At 39.7% G+C, this 24,589-nt stretch overlaps 1 protein-coding gene across 1 annotated transcript in view; it reads left to right on the plus strand.

Moving 5' to 3' along the window:
• Positions 1-24,589, plus strand: part of KIRREL3 (kirre like nephrin family adhesion molecule 3) — a 603,325-nt gene that overhangs the window by 475,291 nt on the left and 103,445 nt on the right. The window contains exon 7 of the mRNA XM_088139054.1: positions 14,410-14,515. Within this exon, the coding sequence (XP_087995180.1) occupies positions 14,410-14,515 (106 nt within the window). The remainder of the gene's footprint in view (positions 1-14,409; positions 14,516-24,589) is intronic.

Here is a 24,589-nt window from a genome sequence, read left to right on the forward strand (position 1 = left end):
TGCTTTAGAAGATGCCAGAACAAGTCTTATATTATTGAACAACCAACATCTAGCAAACTTTTGATGTTATCACAGTGTTTTGTATTTTGCACAGGAGCATTTGTTACAATGCACATATTCTTAGGGCATTTATGATACATGCAGCTATGAGTGGGAGAGTATGATAAATTGCCTGTGTTTGTTTAATTAAAGAATTGAATGTGTTGTACCCTCCCCCCAAAAAATGACATATGGAAATTTGCTACCGTTTGAATAGATTTATTCCTTGCAAGCAGCCTTTCACTGGTCAGCCATCAAGGCCAAACGAGTCTTCTCAGCGGCATCAAAATGCAAGGCAGTTATAGCCTAAATAATTTAGTGCTCTGAATGGCTAGCAGTTATTGCCAGATGAATTGTCAAGATTCAGAAGCATCCTGAAAATGAACGTCTAGAGAGAGACGGGGAGGGCAGAGGTGAAGGTATGATGCTGAGTTTACAGATCTTGATGGCCCTGTTGTCCATTGTTATTGAAGTGAGGAAAACTTACAGAGAGGGGTTAAGAATGTAATTTAGCTGGCTCGAGCATACGTTGCTGAGAGGTGGTTGCATGTCAACTGTTAAGAGAGAAACAACATAGTACCTTCATAGTGGGGTGAATAGACATCAGCCCAGAACAAGGGGCACAGACATGGGAAGTATGTCTGGGGAAATTATAGATGTATTATTGAATGCTAAGTTGTAAATAAGGAGGTGCGAAACTATTTTTAAGCAATAAACAAGTCTTGCTCTAATAGTTATAATCTGTAGACAGAATATGCTTGCATCTTGAGTAAATAAGGAGACTTTTTCTTGGATTCCATTCCATTCAATTTATTAAATTTATATGCTGCCCAACTCCCAGCAACTCTGGGTGGTTACAAATTGTTAAAACGTTTAAAAACAGGCAGCAATACAAAAAACATGAAAACAACCCAAAACGAAGGAACAGAGATGCCAAAGAAAACAAACCTGGATGGGAACAAGGAGAAGGAAGAAAGGGGGCATCAGTCATCCTCACCAAAAACCTGGGCAAAGAGCCCCATCTTCAGGGCCCTTTGAAATACCAGTAAGGTAGGGGCCATTCAAATCTCCGGGGGAACCTCATTCCAGAGTGTAGGTGCTGCTCCAGAGAAGGCACACTTCTGGGGTCCCAATAGATGTCATTGTTTAATTGATGGAACCCGGAGTGCTACCAGATCAAACCAGCCAGGCAGATACCATGGGAGATAGGTTGTCCCTCAAGTAACCAGGCCCTATGCCATGTAGGGCTTTATAGGTAGCAACCAGAACCTTGAATTGCATCCAGAAGCAACCAGCAGCCAGTGTAACTCACAAAGCACAGGAGTTACACAGGCATGCCCTGCTCTCACCATAATGATAATATCTGCTATAGTGAATGAGGTGCACTACAGCAGAGCCAGTGTGGTGTATTGATTATGGTGTTGGTCTAGGCTGCTAGATGTGTCCATTATGGGAGATAGTACGATGTGGTTTCATATCAGATTGTGCATCTATTTTTATATGATGTTGTTATTATTATTGACTATTGTTTGCTTGTTAGCTGCCCAGAATCTCTTTAGTGAGTGGGTGGCCATTTAATTAATTAAACATACAAACAAACAGCTCTAACCACTATGATAAACTTGCTTCTTAGCTCCATTCCCAGCACGTTGTGCTAAAGGAATTTTTAGATAGTTCCAGTAGAACTTGTGCATAGTTAATTTTTTCAGTAAAGCCCTTTATCATTGTGGGGGGGTTTTATGGCAGTACAAGGAACTCTCATCTTGCTTCCTTTTACACTCATGTTTAATCCAGCCTGAATGTCCACTCCTCCCCCTACTCCAGCAGTACATCTTCAGCTGCATTTTAACATTCCTGCATCTGTATTTAACAACAATTTGCAATTGCAGGGCATTCAGTATTAGCATGCCAGCTGCTTTCCTGTTTCCAGTTAAAAACTGGCTGAGCAGATTCTAGGGCAATAGAAACTTTCCCCCTCTTCCAGCTATTCTGCCAGAAGATTAGCAGGCCCTCAGGTTGCCCATAGTATGTCCTAACAAAACTGGCAAGATAAAAATGAGATAATTGGGGGAGGGGGAGGGGGGAGGGGGTAGTTTCACAGCCAGAAAACAGTCACATCAACTTCAAATACAGGGAAATACAGTGCAGAACCAGAGCACCCTTATGGCATGCTGTACAATATGAGCATGAGCTGAATCATGGCAGGAAATGGAACTTTAAAAGGAGAGATTCAATCAAGTCAATATTTTGCTTCTAAGCACCAAGTAGATCATACTGAAAAATTAATAATAATAATAATAATAATAATAATAATAATAATACACCAGACAGTTGAGGGGGGAAAAGGGCAAGAAGATCTCACAGACTGACTACAAACAATGGCATGACAAAGTAGCAACAATGGTGCATTGGAATATCTGCAAGAAATACCATTTGCCTGCAAGCAAGAATTGCCTGCAAGCAAGAAGTAATAGAAAATGAAGAGGGTAAAGTGCTCTGGGACTTTAGAATTCAAACAGACAAGCACCTGCCACACAACACCCCAAGCTTAACAATTGTTAATAAGAAAGACAAAAAAGTCTGGATAGTGGACATTGCAATACCTGGCAACAACAGAATAGAAGAGAAAAAACTGGAGAAAATAAAAAATACAAAGTCCTGCAAATAAAAATAGAACAACTGTGGCAAAAAAAAAAAAAAAAAGCAAAGATAGTACCGATAGTAATAGGCATCTTAGGTGTAATCCCAAAACATCTGGAGCACCACTTGAACACCATCGGCATTGGCAAAATCACCATCAGTCAATTGCAAAAGGCAGCTTTACTTGGAACAGCTTCCATCCTGCTATGATACCTTTAACACTATCAGGCAACAACATCTGTCTATCCCTTGTCCTTGGGAAGGACTCGATAGGTGGATAAAATGCCAAATCCAGTTTAAACATCTGGCTGACTGTGCAAACAACAATAATCTTACTATTTAAAAAGCCACCAATCGGATTCTCTGTTTAGCAACAGTGGATGATTGATGAAAAAGAGTATAATAGAAATAACACAACTGGTGAATGAGACCACAAAGAAAGTAGTTCGAGTTGGGAAGATACTTGGCAGTTTATTTCAGGACCATGGACAGGAACAGGGGACACATTTGCTAAAGCCATGCAAAGTGGCTATGTTCTGCTGTGCATGCATGGAAACACTTGTCAGGCAAAGTGGTACAGTTGCTCCAATCTATTGATGGGGGAGACCACTTTGTTTTGTCAGGACCCTTTAAAAGGGGTTTTTGATCAAACCTTCATAAAAATGAAGCATTCTTCAAAGCTCTGCCCAACCACTATAACTGCCTTTTCTGTGGATTCAGATTATATGTATGGATTATATATATATGTTCCAGGTCAGCAGCTTTGAAATGGATAGGGGCTACCAAGAGATCAACAAATAAGATTCACAAATAACATATATGTTGAAAAAAATAGAAGAAACTTCCCCCTTCAACCCCAGCAAGTATAGTCAACATTAACAGCTTATCACTGTCTCTTAAAAAACAACCAAATACTTCTTCATTCCATATCTCATCCCATTTTCTATAAATCCATCTCTAAATGTTCAACTCTCCTTATTAATCAGCAAAAGTCCATTAAGGGTTATCAGAAATAACAAACATTTATATCTCCATATCCCTTTAAACAAATTCCCCCTAATCCCTCTCTTCAAAAAATCAAAGTCCAATCCCAATTAAAAAAAATAAGTAAATAAACATTACTAAAAATAACCCATCATCGTTCAGTCCCAATTAAAAAAACTATTAAACATCACCAGAAGTAACAACCCATTATTTATATATCAAAAATAACAATATAAGCATTACAAATTAATCTGTTACACCCAATTAAACATTACCAACAATAACTATCATCATCCAATCCCAGTAAAAAAAAAAAATTAGACATCAACAGAAATAGCAACCCATTATTTTAACCATGATCAAATAAACCAATTTTGTATTTTTTCTTCTTTCTCCCAGCAATCTTTAAGTCCCACAAATAAAATTAACATCTGCTTTCAGACACTCTCTTTGTCTCTTCTCTCGAAATTCTTGTCATCTTCATCAAAGTCCTTTTGTAATTCCAGTATAGTAACTCCAGTAAATCCTTATATTCCAATAAAAAAAAATAATCCTCATCACTGTTTTGAGTTATTATTTGTATATATTTTTTAAATTTTTTAAGTCATCATCCTATTCCATTTGTAAATCCAATATTTCCATCTCTTTCTTGTGAGTTATAATTTTTAATTCCACCTTAAAGTCCATTTCAATCTTATTCTATGAGGCTTGTTCCTCTTCAATAACACATTTTGATTCCATTAAAGAGTTAAATAGCTCATAAATCTCTTGGACCCAAACATCATACATTTCTTTTATGGTAGCCATCTGGTGCCCTCTAGTGTCAAACCTTCAAAGACTTCTTATCAGCTGAAATGTAAACAAAAGAATTTTTCCCAGGAGAGAGGATCCTTTTAATTAACTTCAAAGTCTTTCTTTAATTCTACTTCATCTGAACCCTTAATCCATTTAAAAACTTTCCAAAATCAGCACTATAATCACCCTTTTGCTGTATAATCAAAAAAAAAAAGAAAGAAAACAAAAGAACATTCTTATAAAACTTTGAACACATAACTTCCTTTCTTTCTAAACACATTGAGGAGAAACTCACCCAGCAAATACCAGACTTGCAGTTCTGAAGATTTTTCAATCTTTAACAAACAATAAGAAAAAAATAAAAAATAAAGTCCAAAGTGATTAAAAAGATGAGGTATGTTCATAAGTCCATAAAAGGCTACATTAACAGCTCTGAGTACAATGGAATTCTGCAACTCTCAGCTGATCACAAGAGATTGCAAAAAATGACAGTTTCTTCTACTTACAAAAAACCAACTGTCTGGAATACATATGGGTAATCTCTAGATCTCTCCTGGGTCCAGAGATAATTTTCAGCAGTCCAGATCCAGCATCCAGCTGCTTTTTTGGCCATAATGTCCCCCACAATCCATGGAGTATAAGTTCTCCCTTCCTCACCCAAAGTGACTCCACTCTTTGTGAAATTTCAGTAACCTCAAAAGTTACTTTCTGCTATTCTTTCCAGCATCTGTCTCCAGTGGGAAGTAGGAGGTGAAACAAGAAAGTGCTTTTGGATCTGGCAGTTGCCCTTCAGTGTGAAAGTAAAAGATGTACCACCTACTGACCAAGTAGCAAGGTTTCACATAATGCTTTTAGCCTGGGTGGGTCTATCTCAGAAACCAATTGCTCAGTTCAGAAGAAGCATGCAGAGGAAAAGCCAACTCTAACCAAACAGTTTATGTGCTCATTCTGAAGTGACAATGTCTACAGAGAGGACCCTAGGGCATTATTCCAGTTTGAAAACAAAGCAGTGTTGCTGAATCAGAAGCAGGGGCTCCTGATGAGCACATAACATGCCAGCTACCTTCCAATGTAAAAGAGAGTGATCCATAAAAACTCCCACAATCAGATTTATTCATTAGGGAACCTTAACTCTTTTAGCAGCTTAAACTACCTGACTGTTGCTGTGCAGAATTGGCCATTGTTCTTTAGGCCAATGGGAAAAACATGGTCACTCCAGCTTTTACCATATGTGCAGTTTCAAATATTGGTAGTCTCAGTGTGAAATGATGTTGCCTTTAAGTAGAAATGCTACAAGAAATGAATGGCATGAGAGCTGAATTCATTCTGTGAACCAAAAACCACACACATTACTTTACAGTAATAATATTTCTTCATGGTTGAAAGGACATCATAAATATCTACACTTAGTAATACAAGTCACCTACTTTCTGCATCTTTCAAGGAGGACAGATTAAGGGAAAATCCATTTTATAAAAATGCAACATGGCTGGCTGAAATGAATCACTAGGACTCAAGATGAAAGGACCCAACATCAGCCCTAACCTATCATTAAACTGCAGAGTATATCCAGTTCTTCATCCCGCCCACCTCCCCAAAAGAGAAACCTGGGCTTTGTTGCACAGACTAAGCAACTCCAGCTGAAACATCTGTTCAAAGTGATTTTCATACCATCAGCCACATCAAAGCAGGCCTCCTGTGCGTAATGTGCCAAACATCACAAGTGGGATTAAAATCATGTTTAATAGCTTGATATGCCATAAACTATTTATATAGCTAAAGCCCAGGGGCTATATGGAAATCACGTCCTGTGTGCCAGGATGGAGCAGACTGAGGTGACTGCTTCCTTGAGTCTTGCACCAGCAGCTTTCTCCTGCTCTGTTTACCCTCTAGTGTTTAAGGTTGTAACTTTTGGGTATCTTCAGAAATCAGAAGAGAATGAGAAATAGTAAAGCACTGTTAGTGAGCTAAAGAAGAGCATGAATGCAGTAAGGAGAGCTGGAATGGAAATGGGAATTCAGTGAGACACACATTTTATAGAAACAATATATCAGGCAGAATTTGACATTGTGACAGCTGAATTTTAGCTAAGAGAGGCATCACATGGGAAGGGCATTTGTGCCTTCTTGGTCTTGTGATGGATTCATTGAGTACCAAGCTGTCCTGAATCTACTAGTCTTGACTTCAGCCTTAATCACAGAGGCTAAGACAGCTGTTAATAAAAAGCAGCTGGACAGATTAAAAGAAGAAAGGCAAGGCATCACTTCCACGATCATAGAGTGGAAACTTTTACTTGTTTAATGAAATATTTCAGACCTTGTCCATCTATTATGAGATTCTCAAGGCAAGGCAGACAGCAAGTAATAAGGATCATATAAAAAGAAATTAATGGACAGCCGAATTCAGAATAAATCCTTAAGAAACACCTTAAGACTAGCAAGAAATGTCAATGGTGGCACATGCCCTCTTCCTATCCCAGAGGAACAGTGTGCTACAAGCATAATGCTAGTGTCCTATCAACCCAAATTATCCACCCAGTTTAAGTTGGATGCACCATGCATTATTTTCATCAAGTTTAGATTGTTGCAATGAACTATACATGGGTCTACCTTTCAAGAGACTTGTGAAGCTCAGAATGCTTCAGAAAGATTATTGCTAGATATTTGTCCATGGGCAATATTATGATCTGCCTTTCAAGGGTAAAATGAGTTGCATTAAGGATATTAGAACTGCCTACATTCAGTAGACAATGAAAGTGAGGAAAGGATTTGCTTCCAAGCATTCTCCCCCCACCCCCAATTTATTCAAGGTTCCTTCCTCCAATCTCATAGCTTGGACAGAGTGGGTTGCATCAGTAACCTGGAGTCAAGATGGGGAGAAATCTTGCCTTGGGAGAAGGCTGGTGATCCCATTTCACCCTTGGCCAAGGGTTCCTTACCCTTGATTAACATGACCCCAGAACCCACTCCATTGTCCATGCCACAAAATGTTGGCAGTGTGGCTTCCTATGAGCTAAACAGAAAACATACAAAAAACATAGTGCAATCCCTAAAATAGGCTTAATACAGGTTGAAGAAATAGAAAATTCCAGCCTTGTCCCCTTTTTTGAATTTTATAGTCTTCTTATATATATACTGTCTTTATCTAGTATGATCTTTAACTAATTTCATGTGGATATTTATATTTCTTTACTGTTTTTGATATTTGATTTTAATTGTGAGATGCCCAGAGTCGCCCTTTGGGGGAGATGGATGGCATATAAATTTAATAATAAATATATAAATTGCATCATTCCTGTCTAGTATGATCCATCCTCAAATATTAAGTACAGGCCCCAGCTGTGCTTGCATTTTCAGCCTGCATTTCCACCAACTAAGCATTTCCAAGAAGAAGAATGAATTGGCGCTTTCATTCCATTTCAAGGAAAAATAAGAGTGTTTTGTAGTAACCTGGCTTATAAAAAGCAGCACCCTTCATGAGCTAAAATGCAGGGCTCAGCTCACTGTGTAGTTCTATTACTTACAAAAGGCTGTGAATGAATGATCAGTTGCAACCAAGTGGACTTCCATTATGCTGAATAAATATTTGTCTGCATTTATGCAAATTTTACTTAATTTCTGGGGTGGGAATTTTTAGCTTGCCTTTATAAAATCATTAGGAAGGATGATTTGATTTTCACAGGAAAAATCGAAGACTTTCATTTGCTCTTAATCTAAGACAGAATTTATTAAACTACTGTAGGAGGAAAACATACATTTCACAGCAGAAGGGAATCTGCTCTCTTAGGGTACAAAGAGGATCCGTTTGTACATCCTAAGCACAACTATTGTATTGTCAAACAATGGGGAAACTACTATAGAGAAGCTTGATTCATACATAATAAAGGAAGGTGATTAGCTGTTGTTGTCTAACAAAGAGAAGTGTCAAGATGCCTGCAAATGAATTAAGAGTGTACTAGATATCTCTGGGCTGTTATGGGTGCACATCTCATTTATATTCCAACCTGTGCCTGCCTTTATTGTAATTTTGATTGCACATTTTAAAATGAGATTAAAGTAAATTGAAAATACCTATAATTTCTCATCATAATTTCCCAGCCAGAAGACAGGTGGCTGTACTCCCAACAATGCAGTAATCCTGGCTTGGTTAAATCCTCACTACTATAATGAGGGTGAAGTCAGAAAAGAATAGCTTATCCCAAGCCATTTTGACTACTACTATCCCAATATTTATGCTTTTCTTTCCATTCTTCCATCCAACATGCTTTTGCTAGTGAGTGTCTTTTGTCTTAAAAAGCACAATCCTTTCGTTTTCCAGTTTATTCTACAAAATCCTGCAGTTCTTCAAACAATCTGATCCATCATAGTGAACTTTGCTAAAAAAAAAAAAAAAAAAAATGGGTTGTCTATGTGCAGCTAGGCTTCCCCTGTAACAGGATGAGCAGATTACAGGGATTAAAGTATCCACTTTATTTTTCTCTAGATGCTCAAAATCAGGTCTAAAGTTGCTGTGAGTGGATATCAGTCCCCAGTATGAAAGTTTCAGACTGTATTCCTTTTAATAAGGAACAAGAATGCTGTTGATCTCAGGGATTTGTCTAAACTGATCCATCGCCTGCTCTCGATCAGTGAAATTTTGCAAAAGCTCTTCTTTTTTTCATGATGGCTATGATTTTATCAATACGTATGAGATATAGTCCACTAATATGGCCTGCTACTGGAGAAAGAGATGGAAATTACTTGTCCTGTTCTCAAATGCTTGGATCAAGGTAATATTCCAATGCAAAAGGACAGTTCCATGGTAATTTAAATTTAAGTTCTTTTGAGTGAGAAACTCCAAACATCAAAGAAGAAATCCTTTTCCTGTCACTGACCATCATTTCGATTCCCACTGCTATGGACGCTTCTGGGAACGTGCAGCACCATCAGAGACTAATTCCACATCATACCAGGGACCAAGACTCTGCCCAACCACCTGTTTTATATTCATGAGAAGCAGATGGCAGTTTGGCCATCCAGAAAAGTCTACTTCTCCATCTGGCCAGTGGAAATTTTGGACCAGATGATATTCATTCTCTGCTAAGCAAAGTTATGGAGATACTGAGAAGAGTCATCATTAGCAGGGAAGAGCAAATCAACTTGAGCCATAATTGATGGTTAGTTGGTGTTGCAGCTTTAAATGAAGTGCTGGGGCTCCAATCTGCTTGAAATTTGCCCTGTCTAATGTAACAGAAGTATCTCTCCTTACTTTTATGTATAAATTATTGAGTGATGAAGAAATGAACTTTACAGATTTTCAAAGGAACTGTCTACTTCCCAATTTCTCCACATGCACCTGGGTTGAGTCCTGGCATGAATAATGCCTATTATATTACAACAGATGCTTACCTTTACACTGCAGCCCTGTATTCACTTTCCTGGAAGAAAACTTGGTTGAACATATTGGACTATTGCTTCTAGGTAACCTCGCATAAAAATGCACTGCTGAAATAGTATTGAGCACAAAGACTAATTATGTGAAGTTTTTCTGCTTTATCTCCTAAAATGTTCAACAGTAGGTACAACAGATTACAAAATCCATAAAAACAACACTATAACAATGGTGTCAGAAACAACAAAATCAACAACAATCTAGCCGTTAAAAGTAATGGAGAGAATAATTACTATTACCCATCAGAAACCTGGAAAACAAATAATGTAAAGTTTAATGTAAACCAGCTGAACAAGTGTAGGGAGTGGAAGGACAACTCTCTGAATGTTCTACTTACCAAAGGCTCAAGAAATGGAATAATTCTATGGCAAATAAGAGAAAGTGAAAATGGCATTGGATTAATCAATTCCACAATCAGGCCACAACCACAGAAAATCCAATATTTAGCTCTTTAACTTGCATATTTATTCAGCTTAATTTGGCTTGCTCTTCCTCTTGCAAGTAGTCCAGAGTGGTGGACATGGTTCCTTTTCTCTGTTTGATTCTCAAAAGAAACCTGTGGAGATGGGTCAAGGCGAGACAGAGATTATGGAAGATGCAAACTTTTGGCACAGCAGAATGTTGTGGTCATAGGCAGGTCACAAAATTAAGATCTGAGAAGAGGAAGGTGGAAATTAGAGTGTGGGAGGGATAGAAATTTGAGAAGAAGCTGTTAGTTATCTCTGATGAATAGTCTCCATTCTTTATTGTTGTGGCTATTTAAACAAAAGCAAAAAGACCACCATCCCATGACTTGCAGTGACATCTTTTCCTTCCAGTATTACTGCATATAAATGGAGGAGACTTTTTTTAGGCAGCCTGGCCCCAATTAATTTAAGAGAGCTCTAAGATTTCTCTCTTTTTTTATTTATTTATCTTTATTAATAAATTTCTCATAACAATAAAAGACAAATCAAAAGAAAGAAAGGAAAACAAAGAGAAAGAAACAAGAAGTGCAAGAAAAGAAAAAGAAAGAAAACACTGAAGTTAAGAAATATATGAATGACTTCCAACCTTCTTTTCAACAGATAATTACAATCTTATTGTCCTTCCTCCCTCTTAAATGTTATACAAATCCCTTCAGCCTCTCATTTAGTCCGCATCTTTCTTAATCGTCATATCTGTAAATCGTAAATTCACTTGTTTCTTCTTTCAGCAAAACGTCCATATAAGATTTCCAACCTTTCAGGGAAAAAAAAAAAAGGTTGTTCTTTCTCTGGCCAAACAGATCAATTTCACCATTTCTGCAAATTCTCACATTCTCACAATCCATTCCTCCACTGTAGGAATTATTAATCATTATTCTTCCAGCAACTCCAAGAATTCTCATAAATGGTCACTATAGCTGGGGAAACCTGTGAGCTGAAGTTCACATATCTAGGGAGTACCCTGGATCCTGGTGATATCGGTTTTCAAAGGATAATTCCAACATTTTTAATTAGATCTGGAAAGAAAGTAGAAGTTTGTGAAGTCTGCATAATTATATCATGTGATGTTAATACTCTGGAGCCAGTGTGGTGTAGAGGTTAAGGCACCAGACTAGAAACCAGGAGACTGTAAGTTCTAGTCCCATCTTAGGCACAAACCCAGCTGGGTGATCTTGGGCCACTCACTCTCCCACAGCCCTAGGAAGGAGGCAATGGCAAAAACCTTGCTAATAAAACTGCGGGGACTAGTCCAAAGAGGATATACACTCTAGTGAACTACCAAAATTATATTCTTTCATTACATAGAATCCTCTTCATTCTTTACTGGTTCTCACCCTGGTTTCCAAACACCCCATAGTTCCACATACAGCTAGCTGATCATTTCACCAGTGACCCTGAATCTCCTGCCCAACCCACTCTTTCTCTTGGATCTGTGGTCCTAGGAATGATCATGGGAGATCTGTGAACTACTCAGAAACCCAGGCAACTGATGATGATGAAGTGTTGTGTGACAGAAGAACCTCGTTCCAAAGTTTTGTCAGGATGACTAGCAATGTGTGAATCTGCTGAGGATTCCCATTTTCCTGGTTCTTTTATCAATGAGTCACTGGATTCCTGGTTTTCCTCTTCCATGCTCCAACCTTCTCACCCACTCCTATTCCATTCCTTAATATTCACCTGGTTCCCAACTTTCTTTTACCATTTCCTGGACTCTGGGTGGCTTCACTTCAGATTTCAAGCCCAAGTGGCTTTTGGTGATGTTATGCTCTGAAGAGCTTTCTATATCACAATGGGAAATATTACAGGCTTTGTCGGGTGCACTGAGTCTGTTGTTTTCAGGTTGATTCTTCCTGACCCACCCACTAGCAGGGCACATGCATTATATCTCAGCATGAGGTGCCAAATGGAGCATCATGGAGCATCCGCCTCCAGCAAATCTGTGTCAGCCGGAACACAGTTGGGAAATAGAGCCAATCTGGCACAGGCTGTACAGAGGGAACCGATCTGCTAGATGACAAGTGCCTCCTGTTAAAAATGTGACTGTGTGACAACTTAATTTGCAGTACAAGAATTAACCCCATTTTCACCAGTGTCCTGGATTACTTAATTAATGACTTATTTGCAACCATTGGCCCAGAGGCTGAAGGGCTCTATGTTGAAACTGCTGGTAACTGGTACACAAAGGGAGGCCCACGTAGAATTGTTGAAGTCTTCTTGCTTATAAACAATGTCCATTGTTTATAGGCAATTTAAAGACTGGCCTTTGATGTCAGGAATGCCCCATAACTAATGAGTGCATATAAATCTATGTGTAAGTAACCATTCTGGAAGCCGTGTGACAGTCTTCATTTACATAAATTACCATAGAAACAATAAAAACTCTTCCCAGGCTGTGTCAAGTAAAAGGCTAGGTGAGACTCCTTCATATTATCTAATTTTCTAGGTATGTGGGGATTCATATTGTTCCATACCTGTCACTGCATTTAGTTTTAATAATTCACCTAGTAATTGTGCAGATGACATTTCCATAATTCCCTGAAAAATGGTGTGAAATCTCTCACACACTTATGCACACTTTTTTCATTCACACACACACACACACACAAACACACCACTACACTGTTTTCCTGGATTTTTGCTAAATCTTTCCTTGCTATTATATAGGTCTTCAAATAGTTCTGGAGCCCATGATAGAGAAAACATGAATCTCTTTGAACAGCACATCCATGCTTTCGATTGCATTTTGTCATAATTCCATAGACACATACTGAATTCTTTGTCTCCAAAAACCACCAGTTCTGGGGTCCCTACATCAGGACCACTACAAATAATCCAAACGAAATCAGGCTCCTATAAGGCATTGTAAGGAAATTGGTGCATGTGTGACATAGGAAAATAGACCATGTCTACAAACCATCACCACCACCCAATCTACTTTGTATTTTGCTTCTCTGTAATGAGAAAGAAGGGAAGGGAAACATTGGAGCTGAGAGGTTGACAGATCTACTTTCTGATCACAGGTTTATTTTTATTAGGAGTCGTCTTATGCTTTGAGGAAAGGTATTTGCATCTTTGCCTTGAGATGTTTAATTTGCTCCAAAACCAAAATGCATGGGCATATAGCTTTTTTTTTCCCTAAAAAAGCAATACATTTAAAGAAGCCTGGTTTGAAGATTAAGGATGCAAAATAATTCTTCACTGAAAATAGTAGAAAGATTATAGAAGGTTGCTCCTTATTAAGCACCATGATAATGGAGTCCCTGAAATTTTTCAGATCAAATGTCTTGATAAAATAGTAAATGTTTGCAAGAGTCATGCCCTTCAGACAGGAAACATCAACACTGGGCCTCAGTTAAAAGCAATCTAAAAATTAAAATGAAAAAGACAAGAATTAAAAAGCAGCAAATAAGGAGAGCCGCCAATCTAACCTAACACACTTGATGCTAACTGGCAAATGCTTTTCCCATCTTGCACAAATGGTATTCCTTCTGTCTGGAAATCATCTGCTCTTCTTTCTGAGCTGTGGCCCTTCTGTACAAAGATGACCTTCAGAAATTGAAATGAAGTCAGTATTTTATAAAATGAAATTAAAGATGAAATAAAATAATTTAGTTTGCATGAGGTGGTACAGTCCAGAAAAAATGGCCTCATATGTGCCTGATCTGCTTTTCTGCTGTAAAGAAGATGTACTGTGGCCTTTGCCTTCTTACTTATATATTCTGCTCAACCAATCCTTTGGATCTATCCGGGTATGCAAACAAAGATACATGGCAGCGGAATGACCTTCCCACGGTCACTTGGGAAAGAAATTGCAAAACAAGAAGTAATTGCTCCCAGATTTACCCTGCCTTTAAAGCTATCATTCCTTCAAGAAAAGGAATTTCATTGTAGGGACACTAGATTTCAGACACTGAAAGGTCAAATAGGTATCTTGACTAGTTACTGTATATCCATACATCACAACAGCAGAGCAAATGGGAGCATCTCTTCAGAAAGACACATTTCTGTACACAGAAGCATGAAAGCTAATAGATTGGCCATTGTGTTTTTACAGATCCACCTCTCGTCAATCTGTCAGTAGAACCTCAGCCTGTCCTTGAAGACAACACGGTAAAGTTTCACTGCTCTGCTAAAGCCAATCCAGCAGTCACCCAGTACAGGTAAGTTCATAAGTTCATCTGGAAAAAACCATCATTTATACTTGTTATAAACATCAGCTGTGCTAAGAAGTTGTAGTCCTCATTGGATGTTATTCTACCTGTGGGCAAGAAGTAGGTGTGGTGAGTTTGCTGGGAAGATAGTACTTCCAAAAAAATGAACAGCATCTCTTTTTTTTTCCTTCATTTTTTTTATTAGACACTCTGAAGAAAATACATCCACGAGTATGTATTATATCATGTTAAAGGACTGAGAATCGCTATTAAGCTAACAATGAGTATCAGGAACTATTTATTTATTTATTTATTAAATTTGTATGCCGCCCATCTCCCCCAGTGGGTGACTCTGGGCGGCTCACAATGAAAGTAAAAGCCACAAACAGTTAAAAAAAAATAAATACCTGTCAGGTTCAGCCCAAAGAATTCCATGAGACAGTACAGGTCTAGTTCGATAGCTTTTATTAACTTTCAACCACAAGACAGACTGAATCTAAACTTCTCAAGCCAGCAAACAAACACTGCGAATTCCTTAGGGTGGTGCCAGTCTCATCCTCTTAACCTTCCCACGCTCCTGCTGGGGGCTAAGGGAATGCTTATCTCCCCGAGCGCGGCCTTCACCAAACCATTCCATCACAATACCCCCATTCATTAATTAAAATTAATTAATTAATTAATTAAAAGTCAAACTACAAAAACAAGCCCTATACATAAAAACGGGGGAGATGACGGGGGAGTAAGATGAATTACCCCACCAGCCACTTCCACAGGTGTGAGCCCCCATTTGGCCTCCAGGTGATCTGGCATAGCCAGGATTTCACACTCTTCCTGAAGGCCATGGGGGGGGCACCCTGCACCTCAGATGGTAGGTTGTTCCACGGGCAGGAGCCATGGCAGAAAAGGCCCTCTTCCTAGACCCCACCAGCTGAAATTCCTTGACTGGTGGGGTCTGCAACATGCCCCTTCTGCCAGACTGAGTGAGGCGGGCTGATGTAATGGGGGCGAGATGGCTCCTCAGCTAACCTGGTCCTGTGCCATGAAGGGCTTTAAAGGTGATAACCAACACCTTGAATTGGACACGGAACAAACTGGCAACCAATGCAGCTCGCATAACAGTGGTGTTATATGTGCCCCCCTGGGGACCTTCAGAACTATCCGCACCACTGCATTCTGCACCAGCTGTAGCTTCTGGATACTCTTCAAGGGTAGCCCCATGTAGAGGGCATTGCAGTAATCCAACTGGGAGGTGACCAGGGCATGAGTGACTGTGCAAAAGGCCTTCCAATTGAGGAAGGGGCGTAACTGATGCACAACATGAAGTTGTGCAAAGGCCCCCCTAGCCACAACTACCATCTGCTCTTCAAACAGGAGTCATGAGTCCAGGAGGACCCCCAGATTACACACCGGGTCTGTCTGGGGTAGTGCGACCCCATTAAGAACCAAAGGTGATAAACTCCCAGACCTTGAGGCTCCCTGTACCCACAGCCACTCCGTCTTACCAAGGTTCAGTTGAAGCCTGTTGTCCCCCATCCAGGCCCCTACAGCCTCCAGGCACTGCAGAAGGGTAGCCACAGTATCACTTAGGTCACCCAGGATGGAGATATATAATTGAATATCATCAGCATACTGATGTTACCTCATCCCATGGTCAACCCAATATAAATCACGGAATGGAATTATACAGTCAAGTCAATTCAGTCCATAGGACCAAAAATCCATTCTGATTAAGTAATTTTAAAATTGAAATATAGATTCTATGCATAGATAAACCCGAATTTTGGGTGCAGTACCAATCCATGTATTGGATTATAGTCACCACATACATGGACTTCGGTGCCCAGATTTTCAGCAACGTTCATGCTAGCTGAGATTCTTTTTGAAGATTACACAATTGGAGGGCACAGACTGGATAATGTTGCTTTAAGGGGGCAGGGAACATGAACAGATAATGTCCTCTTTGAATTAAACATAACTGTCAACAATACACAACAATTTTCCTAACCCTTCTTCTGGAATGTTTTTTTCAACTTTGATACTTTCTGGTGGTCTTCCTTTTTGATTCTGTTGAGTTTGTTGAATTCAGCCAAGGTCGGCTAGATGCTGCTTCAAGACAGGAAAGGCTTCTTCAAGCTTGGGAGTTCTTCACTATTAAGATAAACTACCTCTTGTAAGCCCCATTGCCCCACTCACCACATCTACCACAAGTGCAAAGGGCAAAAGTTCCTGACACCACTTCTGTGAATCATACAATGAAAGTTGGAGGTGCTTAACTGGTTGGGAATGGCCCTGATTTCATCCAGACATTCTTTGAGCACTGGTGTATTAAAGCATTTCTGGATACAGACCCCAAAAGAGCAGATGAGGGGGAGGTCTGTTTTAGTCCAATGAACTGCTTGGGGTATAGAAGCAGTGCTGCCCTCTAGCAGAACCCAACAAACTTCAGCTGATTTCTCAGTTCTGTCCCTAGGCTGAGCAGATAAAGCTGGTGACAGGCTCACCAAAGGTTGCAGTGGAAATTCTTTGGGTTGATGATGTTATTCAGTATTGAGCTCCAATGGCCTCAGCTTTGTAACAGTCTCTGCATTTTGCTGAAGCTGCTGCTGTAATATGTGTGGCAGCTTCTTCCTGATCTAACACCCAGAGGCTGTTTAGAGAGCATTGACAGTGGACAAGCAGAACCATCTGCTCAGGGTTGCAACGTACAGAACCCACGTGCTGAACGTGGATTCTGTTTCATTGCTTTATTATATGTTTCCTGCATAATCTTTGACTTTATGAAACAGACAACTTCATTAATTTCATTTGATTACAGCTTCCAGTGTTGTTTCTAATACCTACATGGTGGCTTTTAAACTTCTCTCGCAGACTGTTAGATGTTGTCATTATCTCCGGGAGATCCAGATCTATGACTCTCCCGAAGCTTAATCTCTGGAGCTCCTTCATGTGGTAGAACAAGGACATGAATCTGCCTGATGTTGAAGGACAGCAACCATGCGCAATCTCTTCTTGCTGTCTGGAGCTCCAGTCCCATTCACATAAAAGGTCCAAGTATCACCTAGGCTTGTACACCTTAACATACATTAAGAGAAGAAGTAACTTGCTGAGTTTGGCTTATCCATTGTTTGTCTGACCCTTTGATCATGAAACAAAGAATAAATATGGCAGTGGCATATACTGCCTCATCCTAGCCATCAGACATTAGTTAGCTTTCTCTCTTCTAAGAAGGCTTTATTTGAGAGGTGACAATAGCTGATCTCATATTCCTCAGCCTCTGTTCTACAATGCCATGAATCTACATTTATAAAACTGGGAGACAGTATCTTAGAAGAGCATCTGATATTCTTTTACTCACCTGAATGCTGCACAAAGTATTTTGTAATTTCAAACATTTTTGCAGATGTCTTTTTAGGATCAATCTTATTTTATACTTAAGGAATAAGTATGAACTGCCTTCTTTAGGCATCTCTGAACTGTTCTGTCTTAGGCCCTTCTGGATTGTGGAACACTTGTTCCATTTTCTGTTCCTTGTTATCAGTTGCCTTAGCAATATTGGTGAAACTAGCTAGCAGAATCAGAGAAAATGGGAAGAATAAGACAGAGGAGATATGGTAGGAAATGTAGCATGGGTGGGCTGTTGTTGTTCCACTAAAATTAGAAGGTAGTGATAGTTGCTGAATCTTGGCTGCTCAGACAGAATTGCAAAACAAGTAACCTGTGTTATGGGGAATACTTCAACCAACTTCCTTTTTTTAAAAAAAAGACTTCCCAGGAATCTGCCTTATCTCAGGAACATGATCATACGTTTTCATATAAGCTAATGAATGCTGTATGTTGTGGGGAGAGTGGGGGAGAAAGGATTGAACAATGCTGAATGGATTTCTGCTGTAGCATAACAAGTTCATTAAATTTTGTGGGCGTATGGATATGATAGATGAACTAAGCCAACGGAATCTGCCAACTGTTTCAATTAATTTAAATAGGGCAGCACTTGAATGTATGAAAACGACAGTGTACTTACAGACACTATTATTTTAGCACAGTTACTGGTATGTAATGCATTTGAGGATTGCCTGGGCTAAAACCAAGAATTGGGATTCCTGACATCAAAACAAAAGACCATCTCCAGTGTCAAACGGAGAAAAACCTCCAGACTGTATGCAGAATAGTGGGAAATAAAAATGAATGTGTATGCGTGTGTTTTAATGTTACGTAATAGTAAGTAGAAGAAAAAATGTTTAAAAAATGATGGATTGGTGTACTTCTCTACTAATGTGGACAATCAAATAGACTGGATCTACACTGATTCATTGATCATTACACTCCGCTGTCCATATTCAGAAGCATTCCATATTGAAACTAGGTTTTAATCCATGGAAAATGGTTTCATCCTTTCTATGCCAGGATGGTGTAGTGAGCAAGCAAAGCCTCCCCATGTCTTGGCCACACCAGCTGATGACTCATCTTTCTTAAGCATTCCCAACCCTTTCTTTCAGCATAGCTACACAATGCTCACATGTTCCCCTGCTCTGTGCCATGCAGCAAGGTCTCCTGCAGAGTCTGTCTTTGTGTTTGCATTGAGGTTGAGGTGCTTAATTGGCACTTATCCAAATGCGTCAGAGCATTAGCTCCAAAGGTCAGGACATGTTAAAGAGACACATCAGTGAGGAATGCCATTTAAATCTTGTTGCTGTGTCTGTTCCAAAAAGGACATCTTGGCACAACGTGTCCTCCAGCTGCATGTTGCCAAAGGGCTAACTTTCCCAGAAATATTTGGGAGACTTGACAAATGTTATTCTTGAAATGCCTTGTGTCCTTTTTCAACTATCTTGGAAGAGCTGAGGTAAGAACTGCCAAATTGAATGTGTGAGGAGGTGGGTGGTAGTGAGTCAGGGGGGTGTAAGTAGTTGCAGGCAGAGAAGTGGAATAGAAGTCGTCTTCTGGCTTTGAGATTGTCTCTGTGTTGGGAGAGAAGTAGCATAGCTGTATTCTAAGAAGTGGGATAAATGGACTCTTGGGCGTTTTTTGATTCCCAAAACCAAAGAGGGTTTAGGATGTGATGGAGATTCCATGCAGTGGTGCTGCTAGGTAATTTTAGAAGCTGTAGTTGAGATTAAAAAGGGAATCATGGGTTTCCTGTGCCATCTTCTGCTACTTGCTGTGTGGTCATTTAGGAACTCTTTGAAGCAATCATATGACCATTGTTACACACGCTGCTCCCAGGTTCGGCTTATGGTCACTCACTCACACACTCACAGCCTGTTGAGGCACGCGGATCTTGTCAGCCCCCCTTGCTTTCTACCTGGGTTTTCCAGATAGGTCCGGCTGGAACAGACAGACACACAGCCCTGGTCAACAGCCGGGAAATAATTAGGGATACGCACAAATAACTTCCAACCAAACACTGAGGCACAAGAGGTTCTTTGTAATACACGGAGACCCAGTGAATTTAAAGTAACAGCAAAACTTTACTGGTTGCAAGGTACATTTGCTCTTTCTCATACACACACACGCTCATCCACACTTACCCACATCCTTCCCAACTAGGCTGCCAGGCACTAGCTAGAGGGACGGAAGCCGCCAAGTCTGGATCCAAAGGTGACTCAGATGACACAGACAACTCAGAGTGGGCAGGCTTTGGGACCCCTTTTATCCCCAAAAGTCCTTGCTGAGTTGATTTACAAGGTGGGGTGAGGGTTTCCATGTGCTCAGGCCCAACTTCCTTTTTCTGGTTCAGGTCCTTTGTTTTTTCCTTAACGACTTGCTTCCTTCTTATCTACCTCCCTGAAGGGATCTCATAGATAAGTTTCCTGGCTTTTGTCCTCTCTGCTTACGTGCCTGCTTCATCTTTAGGTTATGGCAGCTTCAGCCTAGTCTCACACCATAAAGCCCTGGACTTTGCCCCCAATATCCAGGCCTAGTTGTACTACTATGTCCCCATTCAGAATGGCTTGCCGACTCTTTCCCTGACCATAATTTCCAGCAACAAAAAATCTCATTTTGCCTAGATTGAAATTTGAACCTTGCCATGACTGAAAATATGTGCTAGAGCTTTCTGAGAACCATGACTGCAACTGCTCTCTTGAGTACTGTGTGTGTTGTCTGACAAGCTTGCATAGATTGGAGTTAGTGGGAGGAATGTATACATTAAAATGTATAAGGAAATAGCCAGTCCATGTACTCCACATGTAGAACAAGAACTAAAAATTTATTATTTTTAGTATTATGCATGATAGCTTATGAAGTAGATTTTAAGAAGAAATTCCAATATGCACATCAGAAAACAATGGGATATAAAAACTGGGACATTCCTTATATTAAATTAGACTGTGTGAATATTTATTCTGTGTCAGACTTTCTTCATGTAGCTCCCCTCTGTATGCATTCCACACCTCAAACTGCTTTCCATACCAGCCCAGGATGATGGGATTGCAGTCCAAAGACTCTAGAGAGTATAGGATTGGAAAAAGCTGGCCCATGAAGACTGACAGTGATGTACTGGAGTTTCAGACAGGAATTTTGATTAACTTTACCTCTAAATATGAGGAAGAGAAGATAAAATATTTTAGCTACACAACTGATGGTTTCTTTTTTTTTCCCCACGGGCCTTCTCTTTTCTCAGGGTATTCTGCCTTATCTAATGTTGCCAAGACACCGTAGAAAAATATTTGTGGATTTTACCCTTGTAGCGTGTGCTCTACTGCTTTTGTCTAATTTCAGATAGGTCAAGAGACAAAGCATCCAGCAGTGTTACAATGAGATATGAAGTAGCTTTTCTGACAATACCTTTAAGTATGCTGCCTGAGTTATATGAAGAGGCAGCATTCTTAACAACAGCAACTCCTGTTTACATTCAAGACCTTTCTGTGGATTTTGCAATCTCATTTCTGATTCAGTGGCATATTCAGCCAGGTTTGGGCCTCAGTTCTGCTAAGGCTCAGTCAGTCTCAGCAAAACGTTAATCTGCTGTAGCTGGGACATCTCCAGATGAAATGCTTCTCAGGAAAATGTCGTCCTCTTCCTGAGTAAAGAGATTACTCTGGCAGCGTCTTCTCTGGAGTATTTCATGAAGGCCTAAAGATGACTTCTATATCATAGAAAAGGGAGGCAAAAGGAATCACAAATTTCTGTTGGAGCGAATTCTCAAGATCTACCAAACTAGATTCAGTCATTTTCTGGTCAGCAATCCTCACAAAACATTTGTTAGAAAAAGTCCAACTGAAAATGAGTGTATATTCGGGGAAGTGACTACATAAAAGCATATATTAGCGGTGCTTGGGTTTTGTAGACCCTCGAAAATATACATGTAGGTCCTTAATTCACAGTCCCATCTTGTGAATACATTGAAGCGTACAGCCCAATCCTTGGCTGGTTTGCTTAGAAAGTCCCACTGACCTCATATGACAGGAAATTATCAGGTCAGAGTGCATTGGGGGCATGCAGCCACACAGCTTTCCCACTTACAGTAATGGGTGAAGTGGAGGAGTGATCTTTTTCTTTAAATGCCTTAACCCACATGCTTATTTCTTCCTCCCTACCACACATGCCAGTGCTATAGCCAAATATATGCAATTTAAAGGAGTGGACCCAAATAGATCTGCTTTCTTTATCCATCAGTTTGGAGAGGTAAATTTGTGGTCTGACATAATTTTCTAAGCATTAAAAAAATGAAATTAAATATTTGCTAGATAGGACAGGAATCACGCTTCCCCCCCCCCAAATATATGAGTTAACTGTAGGATCTCTTCCAGCTGTTTTAATGTTTCAATGCCCAGTGCACTCACTGTTATTTGGAGCTCTTTGCAGAGAAGGTACTTTCCTTTATCTGCACCTCTTGGAATGATCATGGGAATACATATTGTGTGGTCACATGTTCAGTCCAAGATGTGCTAGGAGCAAAGCTGTTTGTGTGCAAAGAGTTCGATGTTTCTATAAGTGTTCCAGGATTTTAAAAAGTTAAAGAAGGATAAATCACACCTCAGCCATTTTCCCCTCCAGGAATTAATGAAAACTTCCCTCTGGATAGCCATAATTTTCCATGGAACCATCTGGAATGGAACTTTCTAATTCACTCCCAGTTGAATCTGTGACAACATTTGGGGGGGGGGGGGGATAAATCTCTATAGTATTTCCTTATCACCATCACTAATCTGATACTGTGCTCTCTCACTTTTCTAGGAGTATATAGGCAAACATTTTTTTTTTTTTAACATTGTAGGATATCTAGAAAAACATGTGGTCCCCACTGGAGACAGGTTCTCAGGATACCCCTCCGCTTAGAAAATTATTACTTAATGAGGAGTAGCAAACTATTTCTGCCAGGTGCAGATCTAACTCTCTCATGATATAACTGCAAAATTACTAGGATAAAGTACTAACTACATTCCAAATAACAAAGGTTATTCATTTGAATAATCAAAGATTATATCTTGGTATTCATGCAAGAAATGGAAAAGAAGGGAGATCAGAGGCATATGGACACCTGAGAAGAAAGGCAAATCAGGGACAAATATCCCCTCCAAATATTCTGGGAATACAATTCCCAGAATTCCTAGCCAACATTGGGGATACCTTGAATTGGATTCTTACACTGACTGGGGGCTGGGCCTAATGGTCTCAGTGGTCCTTTCTATGTCTGTGATTCTATTATTTTTATTTCTACTACTGATTGTTGTCCCTGAAATGAACTCGTAGTCCAGCATGCCAATAGCTGGTCCCCACACACCGAGAGTAGAGATTGCAAATCTTTATTTGCATACAGTTTCAACATATGGTTTCAACAATAATCACAAGATTGCAGAAGTTACAAATCATTCATACATCAATAAGCTTCACACTTCAGTACAAGATATGCTTCCCTTGGTAACATTCCTGTGCTACCTTACAGAAACCACCACTGAGGACATTTCCTCCCTACACACACACATGTTGTTCCTTTCTAACAAAGAGGGGAAGATCCTTGGCAGGGCAAGATGGAGTAATCTGAGTCTGGTACCTCAATGATGATGATGAAAGTTAATAAAAATTCCTTATATAGACACACATTCAGACATTTATTTATGTGTCTTTCCATCCAGATTGTTTGCCATTCTTTGCAAGTTACAAAAAAGAAAATAAAAGAGGGGGTAAAGGCAAACAAAAGCTGAAAGCACTGATTTTTTAAAATTTATTTTAAATATTAAATCAAGAGAGAGGGAGGAACTAGGGAGGAAAAAGCAGGGAACATCCAACTGGTGATAAGGAGGTTGCATAAAAATCAGGAAAGCACCACTTAGCAAATGAAAAAGCATCTAGAGAGGTTCTCCAGCATAATCCAGCTAATCCATGTGTGGTGTTGAGAGAACAGGAGCTTAGTTTGCTAGCTAGCCGGGGAGTGCAGTAACCCGCAAAGCCTTCTGGCCATTAGTAGCTAGTTAATCTCCATGGTGGGAGATCATCTGAGAAGACTCAGCATCTGTACGCTGTTGATTCACGTCAGCCAAGGACAAATTCATTTTCTGCTACTAGCTTAGCATTTTATTCCACTCCTTGGATTACAAACTACTTATTACAGCAGGCAAGCCCAAGGAGCTAAAACAGCTGCTGCTGTTAGATAAGAAGGCAATTTTGGCTTGCTGTAGTATCCTTGCCTGCTTCTGTGCTGTTAGGGTAGGAAAGGAGAAGACTGTTGGGGTTGAGGTATCCCAAGGATGATAACAGTGAATGCTGGAGGGAAGATTTTATCAATTCCTGGGCTTAATCAAGGCACAAGCTTGCATAAACGTACACATCTCATAGAGTTGGCCTGTGTCTACCATAATTTCTAAAATCCATACATTTGTTTTCCAACCTGTGAGATAGCAGCAAACCCACTGAACATATTATTTCCATGGAACTAGTACTCCTTCTAAAGAGTTTTGGAGCTAAATCCAAGGGCATTTATATACAACCAAAAAAAAAACATGATTTTACATCAGAAATTTGGTTTTTAAGACACTAGGAATTTCAACTAACTCTGATTGTGGGGGCGGGGGGAGGTGTATCCCCAAAATATATTTGCTACTTCTCAAATTGATTCCATTTCCAGAGAGTATTTCCTAGGTT

This window comes from Python bivittatus, unplaced genomic scaffold, assembly GCF_059951505.1.
Source record: "Python bivittatus isolate LINGU-HERP-01145 unplaced genomic scaffold, Pbiv_v1 ctg000320_np1212, whole genome shotgun sequence".
NCBI classification, from domain to species: Eukaryota; Metazoa; Chordata; class Lepidosauria; order Squamata; family Pythonidae; genus Python; species Python bivittatus.